We start from the raw sequence: 15,138 nt of genomic DNA, 5'->3' as shown, positions 1-15,138 counted from the left end.
GTTTGAGTATCATTAGGAATTTCCCAAACGGGTTCTAACTTAGCCATTTGATCCCACAACGTTTTTAAAGAGCCAAAGTACTCTCTAATACTCTTGTTACCTTGTTTACAATTATGTATCACACAGCTTTGATACCATGTCACGAATTGAAGGATATGCTTTTGGATTGCCACTTATGGGCAAGAAAAACACTTTGCAAATATGACCTCTTATGGGTCAACACATGAAAACACAAGAATGAGCCACAATGGGCTGAGAGAACACATAAAATAAATAGTGTTATTGAGGAATAATCCCTTAGAGAGAGTTACAAATGAGGGAGGGGGTGGACCCCTTTTTATATACACAAGAGGCTCTTAGAGAGCCATTGGGTAGAGTCCCAACGTCTCTATCAACATTTCCAAAAAGCCCATGAGGCTGGAAATAAATACAATAAAAAGAATAAAAATAAAAACAGAAAAATACTTATTTATGTTGTGCATGTGAAAAGACTGAAATACCCCTGAACAATATATATATATATATATATATATATATATATATATATATATATAACACCCAACTACGCCGAAAAGTTACCCTCACATATTCATGCTTTTTCACTTACAAGTTTGAATATTGCAGGTAGCATAGTCACAAACTTGGTGAGATTTTCAATTTGTCACGAAAAAACATGAAAAATAAAACTCCCAAAATTTTCCTGTATTTTACACAATACTTTGAAAATACTGCATAAATTGATTTTCTCGCATTTAAACCACGGAATTTTTTAATAAACACAATACAAATGCCAAACTCTTTTACCACAGGCAGAGTTTTCCAAAAAAATTTAGTACAGGAACATTACATTAGCCTATAGGGTGTTTTATAGGAACAGAGAGGGACCTCCTCTCTCTGCACCTTCAATATGGAACTAAACGTCTCAACGCTTTTAAAGTTTAATCTTTTACCCTCTCTACTTAAAAGCCTAAATAGACTATTAAATTCTATCATTCATATATTGTAGTCAATTTACCTAAATATCCTCCAATGATTCCTTGTTCCTCCTCAACTGTTGGTGGCGTGTGCAGTGGCTGATGCCATTCACGTCATGTTAGGTAATGAAAGTGTCCTTCATTTCTACAAAAATCCCATTCATGTCCCTTACCTTATATCCAGCCATCTGCCAGTCTCTCTTACATATGACAAAAGTGTCCCATAGAATAATGTCTTTTTAAGCACTTTTTTGTTATTTTATAATTGTTAAATTGCTGAAATTTTCCCGAGATTTTTCCGAGAACAATTTTTTTTAAAATCTCCCAAGATTTTCCCTTTCCCAGAAATATCTGAGAACAATATTTGTGACTATGGTAGGTAGGGCTTATCAATGGGTTGGGTACCTGAGCTGACGTGAACCAAGAATTTCCCAGGTATGGGTATGAAAAATGTTGACCCAAGTAATCTGCAGGTCCGGTTTGGGTTAAGATCTTTGTCAGATATCCGACCCCACCCAGCTTGACCGAGTATTTTATATGCATTTTTAGTGAATATAATATTCTTAAATTATATGAATACGGGTTTGGGATTTATTTTCCTAACCCAACAAAACCTGAAACCCACAACTAGTTAATTGGGCGGGTTTGGGTATTAGCCTGATGGGTCAGGTATCCAACTTGTTGACAGCTCAAATTGAAGGCCAGCATAAAATTTTGCAAGTGCAGAAACTTTGCAAGATTAGGTTTATACAGATACCTTAGACTAATTTACTCATTATAATTCCTGCTTCAGTTCACTGTCTCATGCTAACAGAATTTGTTTCTTTTCTAGAAAAGTAATGTGCCCACCTATATGAATCACTTATGGTAACTCCATAACAGCATTCCTTCGACTAATGATGCCTTCCTGAAAAGCTTGAGAAACAAAATGACATATACACCTACATATTGTTGCATAACAAACAAAAACTGTAAACCACTGCATGTAGTGAAGGACATGAAGCCCATGGAGGAGTAGAAGAAAGACATTCAACAAGAGAATATCCCACGCAATGATAATATGCAGAAACACTTATTTTGAACATATATAAACATTGCACTTGGAGAAATAAGAAAAGGATAACAATAATACGAACAAAAGACTAGCTTATTGGTCTTACATAAACCTTTCTATTTGGAAGAATTTAAAGAGGATAATCATTCAAGAAATATCTTACCTAAATCTTTTCTAGCTTGTTCTGTTTTTCCCTGTTCCTGTAACCTCATATAATGTTCATGAGCTTTTTGTTTCTCTATTTCTTCCCTGAATAACAATAAGAGTTCAAAAAAATGGAGCAGCCTAACATGTAGCAAAACTAGAATCTAAAAAATGCATCCTTACATAAGATTGGCACAGATACTAAAGAGACAATGTGGTTGAACGCCTAATAAGCATGCCCATAGACTTTACAAGATTCAGATAATTTAAAAATCAAATATCATGGCAACAAAACTTAAACTAGAAATACAGGTAGGTTTAATACTCATAGGTTACAAAAACTAGAAATGCAGAAAATCACTAACTTTTCAAAGTACAAATATGTTACCAAAGCCTCAAAGACAGTATTACAATGCCAGAAAAAGGGAGAATCCTCCGATGTGATGGAGGGGGAGGATCCAAATCCAATGATTTCAAGAAATTTTTAAGCGATAACAGGATGAGCAGCAGCTTTCTTATCCTAACTACTAAACAATGAAGAGGTTGACAGAAAAGTACTGATGTTCCCAAGTGGTTTGCAAAAGCTTTTGTGGTTAGGGGCGTTTTACAGAGTCATTTTTTGATAAATAGAATGCCAAGTGGGAGGTGATAGATCACCCTATGAAATGGAAAAACAACCAGATTACTTGTTTTTTCAGAAGTTCTGGTTGTATTGATACGTGTATACAGAGGAATCTCATAGAAAGAAGTTTGACCCTATCTGAAGCATGTGCTTTGGCTGGGTGCTCCAACTCATATAAGGGATCCCATCATTATTCCAGTGGAAGAAGGATTTTAATATATGGACATGTCACAATTAACGAATCAAAATATAATAATTTTTTGTTCAAGAGTCATGATGCAGGTTTATGTCATACTAGCCAGGTAATGAACATGAACCATTCTTCATAAATGACCAGCTCCAAGAGAATAAGTACTAGAAAAATGAGGACAAAATAGTCTGGGGAAAGAATTTGTTTTCTGCAATGATGATCAGCAAAGTAACCAGCAAGCAAGATGTTGGAAAAGATCAGAAGAAATGGCATCTTATGGCCAAGATGGAGATCGAAATGTGAAAAATATAGCTGTAAAGCACAGAAAGAGATTGAGATAATAGTACAGGTAGGACAGTTTGAAATCAGCCTCAAAAGGCAAAAGGAGAACACTGAAACTAATTTTGCTGGCTCTAAGGAGACAGATAAGGATGCCATAACACATTAAAGGACCTGAACTGACACCAATACGAGGAATACAACCCCGATTGCAGAGCTTATTTATAGACTCAACTGAACAATGCCTCAAACGATGATGCCGTAAAGAGACATCTTTATTATGACCCATAAACAAACCATGACCAGTAAAATAGGAAGGGAACCTCTCCTGAGACAGATTTTGAATCGTATATAACTCCCATAGCGGTCTCCTCTAACAAACATTGTCCCTACAAATCCTTCAAGAAAACATGACGAAGACTAAAAATATATGAGATATTCAGGTCATCACCAAACTGAGATAAAAATGAGATTCTTTTTTAAACTGGGAACAAGAAAGACATTCTTAAGAATCAAACTACCACTGAGAGAATTAATATTAACACATCCAATGTGGGTAATGGGTGTTAGATCTAACAAAGAAAGAGAGAGAAGAGAGAGCAATGGAGAAGAAGCCCTAAAGAGGGAAAACTTCATTGAGAAACAAATAAGAGTTACAACAATAATAAAGGAGTGTCGACCCCCATAGAACTACAAGACAAAGGATAGTGTAGTAGTAGGTATATACTAGTTTACAGAAATACCCCTGATCTGAAATTTATGTACAAAAAGCTACATTAAAGGGTATTACTAACAAAGAAAATATGGCATTTCCTCAATACTCCCCCCCAAGATTGAGGTGATGAGAACACAATCAACCCAAGCTTGAACAAGAATCATTGGAAAGCCTTCAACGGTAAACTTTTGGTCAAACAATCAGCTATCTGGTTCTAAGTTCCAATGTATGCCAAGGATATAACTCTATCTAGATATGACAATCTATCTCAATGTGCTTAGTCCTTATGAAATTCTAGATTTTTGGCAATATGGATAGCACTCTGATTGTCACAATGCAAAGTAGTTGACGTGACTATGTTTACTCCCATGTCCTGCACCAACCACCTCAACCAAATGATTTTTGCAGTCACTTGAGCGGCTGAGCCATTGCACGACATTCTGCCTCAGTAATGGATAAAGCAATCCTTTGTTGCTTCTTGCTCCTCCATGATATTAATGATTCTCCTAGAAATACATAAAACCCAGAGGTAGAATGTCTATCTTGAGAAGTTCCCCTAAAATCTACATCACAGTAATGCCTTCAACTCCAATGCAATGTAGCAGAAAAGAACAATCCATAATGCATGGTACCCCTAACATATCTGATAATCCTCGTAACTACTGCCAAATGAGATGATCTTGGGGCATGCGAAATTGTCAAGTAAATTAAACTCCCAACTATCTGCCTATAAATTCTAGGGTCACTGAGTAGTTCACCATATGCATACTTTAATTTGCAATTAGTTTCCATAAGAGTATTCACTTGTTTTGTATCATTTGCAAGTCTTGTCTTTCCAATCAATTCTGACGCATATTTGTGCTAAGTCAACAAAAATCCTCAGTATGCAATCTCAAGACCTAGGAATATTTTAATTTTCCTAAATCTTTCATTTCAAGGTTTTGAGCTAACTACATCTTTACTCTAACAATCATTGCCCTATCATCACCGACAATAATCATATGATAACTTTGTCTGAATCCCAACCTCACCATTGCAGCACTGAATTTCTCAAACCAAGCCCTTTGGGCTTGTTTTAACCCATACAATGCTCTCTTCAGTCTACACACCCTGCCTTCCTTATCAACAATTCCTTGAGGTAACTACATATACACTTCTTCCTTCAAGTCCCCATTCATAAAGGCATTCTTCACATCCATTTGTCGCAGTTCTCATCCTCTTGCTCAGCCACTGCTAGCAGGGTCCGGATAGTAGTTATATGAGACACTAGTGCAAAGGTTTCAACAAAGTCGGTCCCATACTACCAACTATATCCCTTTGCTACAAGACGAGCCTTGTATCTTTCAATAGACCCATCTGCCTCAGTTTTGATTTTATACACCCACCTGCACCCAACTACATTCTTCCCTTCTGGCAGTTCAACCAACTCTCATGCTTTCATTCTCTCAAAAGCCTCCAATTTCTCAGTCATTGTCTTTTGTCACAATGGATTTGACACGGCCTCAATATAGGATTGTTAAAATGTATGCATTTACGTATTCCTGTATGCTATTATATATATATATATATATATATATATATATATATATATATATATATATATATATATACACACCAACAACAACTACGCCTTCATCCCAAAACAATTGGGGTTGGCGATATGAACCAAAAAAGGAAATCATTCTGGGTCTTCCACATGAATCCTTCTCCTCCAATCATTTCTATCCAATGCCATGTCCTCGATGAGGTTCAAAGCATTCATATCCTTTCCTATCACCTCCATCCATGTCTTCCTAGGCCTACCCCGACCTCTTTTAACTAATATATTTTCACATTTCTCCATCCTTCTAACTGGAGCATCATTAGGCCTTCGCCGAATATGTCCAAACCACCGTAAATGATTCTCTCTCATCTTATTTTCAATGGGTGCAACGCCTACCTTCTTACGTATCTCCTTGTTCTGAATCTTATCTTTTATTGTATTTTCACACATCCATCTCAGCATACGCATCTCAGCTACACTCATTTTTTGAATATGATGTCTCTTGGCAGCCCAACATTTCGTACAATATAGTAAAGCGGGCCTAATAGTCGTCCTATAAAACTTTCCCTTCAACCGCAATGGCATTCTACGATCGCACAACACTCCAGTTGCACTCTTCTATTTCATCCACCCAACCTTTATCCTATGATTTACATCTCCATCAATTTCTCCATACTTTTGAATGATAGATCCCAAATAAAATTGCTATCATGCTTCAGGGATCTCACATTTGCCCCACTAAAATTGCTAAGTTGTCTTCCTGCTACCATAACAAAATCATCAGAGAAATAGGACTGAAGAGATTTCATCTTAGTCTCCTCAACAATGATTTCAGAAAGAGCTTAAGTGACTTGAAGAAGGAATACTTCTAACATTATCAAACTCATAGAGCAATCCCATAAAAAACTCAATTACTCTTTTTGTTTCCATGGATTGCATTTCTGCCTCCATACAAGTCTTACAATCCTTGCACGTCTCACACTTCTTTTTGCTGTCAATCAAGGCCAATATATCTCATAACAGTTGCATCTCACAATGATATTCCTCAACTTACTTGCATCCTTGTCTTAAAGCTTTCAATTCCTGCATTAATTGATACTGCATTGCCCAGTTCTTCCATGTACATTTGCTTGAGATAGTCTCAAGCATCCTTAGCTTCAACAAACTTGGAGATGTTCATAGCAATTCTTTGTTCTACAAAGCCAAGAATCCAAGTCTTGACTTTCGTATTGTTCGTCTTTCATTCTTTGATCGCATTCTCATAATTCACATTTCTAAGTTTGGGCTTCACTAAAGTTCCATAAAAAAAGCCACCTAGTCCTTTGCCATCAACTATGGCTATTCTAAAATCACACCAAAAGGAATAGCTGGTTTCATCCAACTTAACTAAAGTCAACTGGATAGTGTCTCTGTCTCCTTTCTTCATTTCAACCCAACCCCCAAACTACAAAATAAGGCTGCAGAAAATACCAATCCACAGCAATGATACCCAAAAATGATACAAAAGGCACCAATAGAGCCTGATATGCACAAGTTGCACGCACAACCCTTCAATGCAACCAGTAACAAAACTTAACAACACCCACCCACAAAAGTTATCATTGTAACTGATTTTGCAGACATTCAAGTGTGCAGTCCAAATATCAATCAGAAACAAAAGTTGATAGCTAATTTGAGATCTAACAGGTCATCGGCAATAGAGAAAACCCAATAAACTCATCAAAAACCCTTCAAATCTTTACAAAAAACACCCAAAATGAGTCCAACAGATTTCCAATCCAAAAACGACCAGAATAGACCTATTCTTGATGATCAGAAACCACTGAAATGCACTAAATGGTCAAAATACCCAAATCTGGATAATCGAGTATTAACAACCCAAAAAATCTTCAAAAATCACTCAAAAATCCAAATGAAGGCCGATGATCCTGAATCTTGATTCCAGAGACTTCTAAAATCAAGATGTAGCAGATTTTAATCTTCGCATGCTAAAATCAAACCATCCATACAGCCCATGCTGATGTCATCATTGATGCACGAACTTCGATGCAGCACAAGAATGAAGTCTCCTTCAACCTTCAAAATGCTTCCTCATTCCACCTCTCTTCAATACAACTTAGCTCTGGTACGATGTTAGATCTATCAAAGAATGAAAGAAAGAAGAGAGAGCATCGGAGAAGAAGCCCTAGAGAGGGAAAACTTCATTGAGAAACAAATAAGAGTTACAACAATAATAAAGGAGTGTTAACCCCCATAGAGCCCACTACAAGACAAAGGATAGTGCAGTAGTGGGTACAAAAAGCTACACTGAAGGGTATTACACAAAGAAAATATGGCATTTCCTCAATAATGGGCAGTTGTGTTCCATTACCAATAATGACAGCACCTTTGCCACGATCAGGGACAATGGAAGAGAGTGTACCTAGGTTTCCAGTAACATGGTTGGCATCTCCGCTATCAATGAACCAGGCTTGTGCTTCTAAAGGAGAATTAACCGACATGTTCAAGAAGGAATGAGCCAGATTATTAATGCTGCCAACATCCTCATTAACGCCACTCTTTTCTCCTTGGTAGTTGGAATTATGCACTCCCATGCTGCCAGCATTGTTTCTACCATTGATTTTCTCATGACAATATTCAGCAAGATGATTTTGTGCCCCACAAATATAACTCATTGGAGCATAGTTATTTCCATAACCAAAATTAAATCAGAAATTGCTATTGTTATAAAAATTCAGCTTTGGTGTAGAAAGTATAACTTGGACTGAATTTTGCTGAAAGTTTTCACGACCAGCATAATTGTTGTAACCACCAAATCTTCCTCTACCACGGCCACATCCATAATAGTTATTGAAACGGCCTCCGCCACGGCAAAATTCGTAGAGCCTTTGTGCTTGTCCGGAAACATGGCTTCATGATGCATCAACATAGAGCACAAATCAGAAATCTTCGAGACCGGATTTGTTGTAGAGACTACGGTTATAAATGACTCATAATCATCACCCAGGCCATGCAACAAAGCATACAAAACCATGTCAACATCACTAACTGGGTGTAGATTAACTCCAGCTGGTCGCATATGTTTTTCATCTTTCCCAAATATTCTGATGTGGGTTGCTCCCTTCTTACATTCAATCAAAGCTGCTTCTAGAAATAAATAGCATTTGCTTGAGAATGTTGAGAAAAGCAGTTTTTCAACTTATCCCAGACTTCTTGTGCTGAAGATAAATCAACTACCTATGCCAAGATATCTTCTGAAAGTGTGGAATTGATCCAGGCTAAGAGGCATTGATCCTTGGACAACCAACCATCATAAGCTGGATTTTGGGCAACCACTTTGCTTTTCTTGCTTCCTCCATTAGTCTCTTTCATGATAATGAGTTCAAGAGGAGCTTTCATGGTACCATCATTATGCCTTGTCAACTTCATATATCGAACATAAGGTAAAACAACTCCATTCCAAACGATATAGTTGGAAAAGGTTAACTTGATGGTTACTTTGGGAAAACAGAAGTTGGAATACATGGGTTCGGATTTGAGGAAGAGCCATGACAACACAAAGAAAGATTGAAGAACAGAACGAGGATCAAAATAAAAAAAATCAGCAGGGAAAATATTCAGCAGAAAAATAAATTGAAATCATGCCTTTTTTTGGCATGAGAACTAAAGCAACAGCAAAGGTACTATGCCCGAAATTGATATCAGTGAGTTTTATGAGATTGATTCTGTAATCTTGGAATTCATAATCAACAAAAGAACATGATACACAATTCCCAAGGCGATCATGTCACACCCAACAGTGACCAGATTCAAGAATCAATAAAAATAAACACCACATGGGATCAGAAATAAATCTGATTTAAATTTCTATTGCTAGAAATAGCATGATAACAGTATGCTTAGAAATAAGACCAAAAGATCAAAGAAAGATTAAAAAAAAGATTAAGTAGAAGAAGAACAAAGGCAAACAACAAGAGATATATAGGAAAAGACTTCAAACAGGATGAAACACTCAGAGGATGGGATAAAGGGAGGAAGGAAAGAGGATTTAGAACAAAAAGAAAGGATGAGAATAAAAGGGAGAATTCTACCTTATACCAGAAATGAAATCTCCAAAGGCTACAATGATCTGTGTCTCTGATACCATGAAAATCTGATCCCAAGTAAAGTACTTGAGAGAGAGAGAAGAGAGAAGGATGGAGGAGACGCAATTAACCCTTGATGATGATGCTAGGTGAGGGACTCTATAATTGCATTAATATATGAATACCTTAATAGGGTAGGATACAATAAAAGACATTACAACAAATAAAATTACATAACATGCCACATGGGACGTCCCATATCATCAGCACATACACGATCTAACTTGAATGATGATATTAGCCCTAGGTGATGTCCTCCTTAGTTCTAACAGTTCAACTCCTGTGAAGGGCATACATATGATTTCATATTTCTCCATGAAGCACTCAAAGAAGCTGTTGAACTATTTTGAGGCAATAAAAGAGCCTAGACAGATTCATGCCATGCAGAAGAAACAGAAGCATCAATATCATAGAGTTCACTTGTAGTAAAAGACATGTTTATGAACAATGTGATGTCACATAAGTGTGAGTGTGGATGCGGGTATGGGTGCGACATGGCAGTTTCAAAAATCTTGGGTGCAAGGGTGAAGATATAGATATACTTCATGGTTGGCTTTCTCAGAACTCAGCATCGGATTGCCTGTTTGCAAATCAGTGACTCGGATGAGTAAACTCGGTGACTTGGACAAGTCAAGGTTTTTGTTTTAATTTATTAAAAAAATATAACAAAATCATATATTATGATTTTATACCAAAAAACTCAAATAACCTAAGATCCTAAATCAATCATAAAGGCTAGAAAAAATAAGTTTTGCTAAATATGATTCATACTTGGCTAAATTTAACATCTAAAATGCAATATCCTATATTTATTGCATGTGCAATCATAATAAAAAGATGCTAATGATTCAAAAAAATGTCAAGTGAGCATTATAATTCAGCTAATCTAAACATCTAATATGTATCATCATATATTTATGATAGTGAAGACATTATAATTAACTTACTGCAAGTGCATATGCATTCATAGTCAAATGTAAAAAATTAAAAGGAAAAGAAAATCATACAAAAGAGGTAGAACAAATCAACAAATAGTTAAAATGATAAAGAAATAAAAAAAACATCTCGAGTGTTCAACAAAATGCTAAAGAATAAATCACGAAGAAAGAAATTGTTAACCATTCCAACTATTAGAAAAGAACAAATAAATACAAATCCAAAACACAAAATAAAAACTATCCCAAACAAATAGCAAAAGGATAAACAAATTCACAAAAAAAGGAAAATCATGAATCAAATAATTTTTCTGGTATCCAACCTGATCATAATATCATAATTGATAGATAAAAGGTACAACATCCATAACATAAGGCGGATCTACCAAAACAAAGAAAATCAAAACTAAGAAAAAATCATCCCCCTCATAATGTCGGCAGGTCTTACTCCCCAAACAAAAAATGAACTGGTCAAGTGGTTATTTGCAAGCACCCACTCGTCTAGAAAACCATTATACTTGGAGAGTTAGAGAGAGAGTTGAGCTTAGCGGGCTTGAGCTTTCGGTTGTTGGAGATGGGTTTGGGGAAGTCGGCGGCCGGGTAGTACTTGGGGGGGGGGGGGGGGGGCAGGCTTGGGCTTCACTGGTTGGGGTTGGTGGCTGGGGAAGGCACCGCCGTGCTTGGCCTTGATGGCACAGAGCCCCCTCTTGTGGTACATCCTCGGCCTGGACACCCTCCCCATGCCCTTTATCAGCTCCTTGTTTCTGCTCTCCCTCGCCTTCTTCAGTGCCGCCATCCTCTCACTCTACCGTTGTTGTTGTTCCCGGTTTCAGCAGACACCCTCCAAAAGGAGATAGAGAGAGAGAGACCGGAGGGGGATGAACCTTAGGAGAAGAGATGGCTAGAGGAGTCGTGATTCGCCAGAGGGAAAGAGAGAAAGAGTGCTAGCCACTAGGGTTTCAAAAATCAAAAGTTGATTTTCATTTCAAAGTAGTGACTCGGCCGTATCAATATTGTGACTTGGCCAAGTCACCCGATTTTTTGAGTTTGAATCGGGCGAGTTTCAGGTTATAACGAGTCACACTATTTTTTTTTACCTTGGATATGTTCCTATCCGAGTTGACTCAATCGAGTCCCGAGTCAAATCGGCAAGAAATCCAACCATGATATACATACATACATACATACATACCATAGCCACCTGTATCGTTAAAGATAATTTCTCGACGAGGGTATTTCTCAGAGAGATTTTCAAAAGTTGCTAAATCTCGGGAAAATCTAGGGAGTTTAAAAAATTGAAAAAAATATAAATAACAACAAAAAACCTAAGAAAATAATAAATTTTGTATTCTTTTTCTTTCAAAAATATAAAGAAACATGTTTTAAAGGTTTTAAAATATAAAAGAAACAAAAAATTGGAAATGCAAAGTAAAAATTTTAAAAAATAAAAAACTCAAAAATATCGTGATAATATCGCGATATTTTTTATTTTCCAATAATTTGAAAATATCATGATATATTCAAAATATCATTGATATCGGTGATAGTGATATAATATATATATATAGTGTGTGTGTGTGTGTGTGTGTGTGAATATGTATTTAAGTATATACTATAGATAAAATTGGACTTGATTAGGATTAACTGAGTCCAGTTTCGGACAGAAATGGACCCCGGTGCGGTTGACCACACCTGACACACTGTGGAAGCTGTGTTCAAGTACCGCACCCACACAGATGCAGGTGCGACAGGGTGCATTGGCCTTTTAGAAGAGTCTGTATTACATAGGAACAATGTCATCCAGATGATGCAAGAAGAAATACAGTGACTACAAAATACAGACATTGTCTTGCTAAGCATAAATGCATGTCACAAGGAAACTTCACTTAGCATGCATATCCGGTGTCGACCCGAGATGACATACTTCATGGATGCTCCAGGACACTTCATGGACAGAGTCAATGCAGTTTCACATAGAGTCAACATTGTGTCATTAACTTTATCTATTTTTTTACGATTTTATTTGGTTGTTTTGTATACACTTGAGTTTTTTTTTCTTTTAAAATTTGTTATCAATTACATTACATTTTGATTTCAACTTAGTTTCATTATTTGATGTTCCTAATTATAGTTATCTAGAATTGTTGTACACACAAGAACAGACGTATACATAATCCATGTTTGTGTATGATCGTGTCCCCATGTCCTAATCTTTTGAAATTATTGTATCGCACCAAGTGTATCTGCATTGCAACCCGTTCCGCATTGGTATACTTTTTTTAATGTAGAATAAGATGCAGAATCTTTCTGAATAAACAAAGCAAACTACTGTTGCATGGTTTCTTATAAACTTGAAAAAATATACATATCAGATAAATCTTGGATAAAACCAAACTAGCGTACACACAAAGAACTATCAAAGTCACACACCTTTCACGCCTTGAGAGCTCAGTTGTTTTCTCCAACTGCAGAACAGATGAAGTCAGAAGCCACATTTTGGCTATAAATGCAGAAAAAATTTACATATTTATTAAAACTCAAACACAAAAAAAGAAACGACCCGACATTCAGCTTATGGCATGGATAGTAAACAGAGGCCACCCAGTACAGAAAGAGACCAATCAAACTATTACCAGTCACAAATTCATCCAAATCCACACTGTCGAATAGGAGGAAAATATCAGACATATTAACATGCAGGTTATATTCCTCACAAAAAATAAGGAAAAAAATAAAAACATGCATGTCATGTGCAATAGACCGCTGCAGCAGCTTATCCAAATGACAAATAGAAATACAGATGATGGCAAACAGTTCATGCCAGCTAATTAAAATTTGAGGGGCTTTTTGCAATATGCTTGTAAATTCTGCTGGAAAGGAAGAAGAGAGCTTCTAAGAGAATAAAAAGGAACCATCAGTCAATTCATATTAGCAAGCAAACAACCTGCTAGGATGGAATAGACCAGGGAAGAAATATCAGGGATCATTTTTGTAAAATATGAACAAGCTTCTCTTGAAGTAGGCAGTAATTATGTGGTCTGACTGTCCCAATTTTGCCTATTTTTATCTAATTCACTTCTTCTCTCCCTTTTGCTAATTCCAGCACTCTCAAGTTACTTGTCTTTTAAGAATGCTTTAAAAAACACAACTATCTTAAATCAACCTTTCTAAATTTCTGATCCGGATTTCCATTTAGATACTTTAGTCTATTTTTGTGGCTAACCATTCAACCCACACTTCACTCTTTAACAATCCCACCTGTTTGCTTTTTCCATAACAAAGCAACCACCACCCTTAGATATCAAGGATTTATTCATTAAATCCGATCTTCTAACTGTCATCCTTCGAGCTTCATGAGAAGTCTTACTGTTCAACAATCTAGCAAATTTTCAAGGACAAAATTTCTCAAGCCTTTTCTCCACTTTCTTTGCAAGATCAAGCAGAATCTGGTGGGTTTTGATAGCTGCAAAGTGTGATAATGCTTGTGTATATGCGTATGTGAGCACATGCACATGCGTATGAGCAAGACTGCAAGAGAGAGAAGCGAGGGGGGCCTTAGTTGTACCACAATTCCTTATGTCAATGACTTAGGTCCATTTGTTGAGTATCAATGCAAATGATAGATCAGGCTAATTGTCTCATGAACTATACATCTATTCTGATACATACTAGTACACTCTTTAAGTATTTGTTCTCCTTACAGATATATGATTGTGTAGATTTCCTCATATCCAGGAAGAGGAACTAACATTATCCAACTTCTTGATATCAAGATGATATAAATGTGTTTCCTCTCTGTCACTGTATGTCTTTATGCTTTCTCCCACACCAACATTTCTGTTTGCCTTGATGGAGTTCCTTTCACTGTGTGTCCTTTGTGCTGCATTTTTCCTACTCTGACCACAAGAGCTTAAACATGACAATGAACTATTATATAAATTAAGATCCACAACCAACAGATTGCACCACAGAAGTATGTTCAGCCACTGGTGAAAGTTAATGAACTAAATAGGTGCAAGAACAGTCGAAAGAAGCAAACTTACATCAGCATCTCTTGCCTTCAAATTTTTAGGTTTAACCAAATTAGGATTTTCAATCTCAATAATGCCTTGTGTCCCTTTCTTTTTCTGCAAACAATGATAAATAAAACATCAAAACAGAAGAGATGGCCTTCATTGTAAATAATAGAAATTATGCTATCAGCCCAAATATCAAGAAAAAGGAATACAAGAATACTTGCAATAACTAACTGACACAAACAAATGAAATGCTAAAGCACACAACAGAACTGTACCACTTCCTCAACTTCTTCTTCAGAATCTTCTTCCTCTTCAGATTCTTCTTTATTTCCCTGACAACATAAAAGGGGAAATCATTCAACTATATCACATTTTTGTGATTTTAGTGAAACAAAGAACAGGGAGGGATCCTCCAATTTGTCACTCCATAAAATTTCAAGGCCACCTTATTTTGTGCATGGAATAGAACATTTTAAGCATCTCGATGTCAAAACTCAGAAGCTAAAGATTACAAAGCC

General features: G+C 36.5%; 1 protein-coding gene across 2 annotated transcripts in view; it reads right to left on the bottom strand.

Annotated features, from left to right (window-relative positions):
- The window catches only part of LOC149819998 (uncharacterized), a 42,369-nt gene that overhangs the window by 18,843 nt on the left and 8,388 nt on the right, over window positions 1-15,138 (bottom strand). The window contains exons 3-6 of one of the 2 annotated variants that reach the window (XM_089982910.1): window positions 14,896-14,952; window positions 14,645-14,728; window positions 13,032-13,066; window positions 2,192-2,277 (exon numbers count right to left, since the gene is read on the bottom strand). In XM_089982910.1, the coding sequence (XP_089839036.1) occupies window positions 2,192-2,277; window positions 13,032-13,066; window positions 14,645-14,728; window positions 14,896-14,952 (262 nt within the window). The remainder of the gene's footprint in view (window positions 1-2,191; window positions 2,278-13,031; window positions 13,067-14,644; window positions 14,729-14,895; window positions 14,953-15,138) is intronic. The other variant, XM_089982911.1, reaches the window with a different exon arrangement.

Source organism: Nuphar pumila, chromosome 12 (genome assembly GCF_984573655.1).
Source record: "Nuphar pumila chromosome 12, dmNupPumi1.hap1.1, whole genome shotgun sequence".
Taxonomy (NCBI): domain Eukaryota; kingdom Viridiplantae; phylum Streptophyta; class Magnoliopsida; order Nymphaeales; family Nymphaeaceae; genus Nuphar; species Nuphar pumila.
The sequence above is the reverse complement of the archived record's forward strand: the minus strand, read 5'-3'. Positions and strand labels throughout refer to the sequence as shown.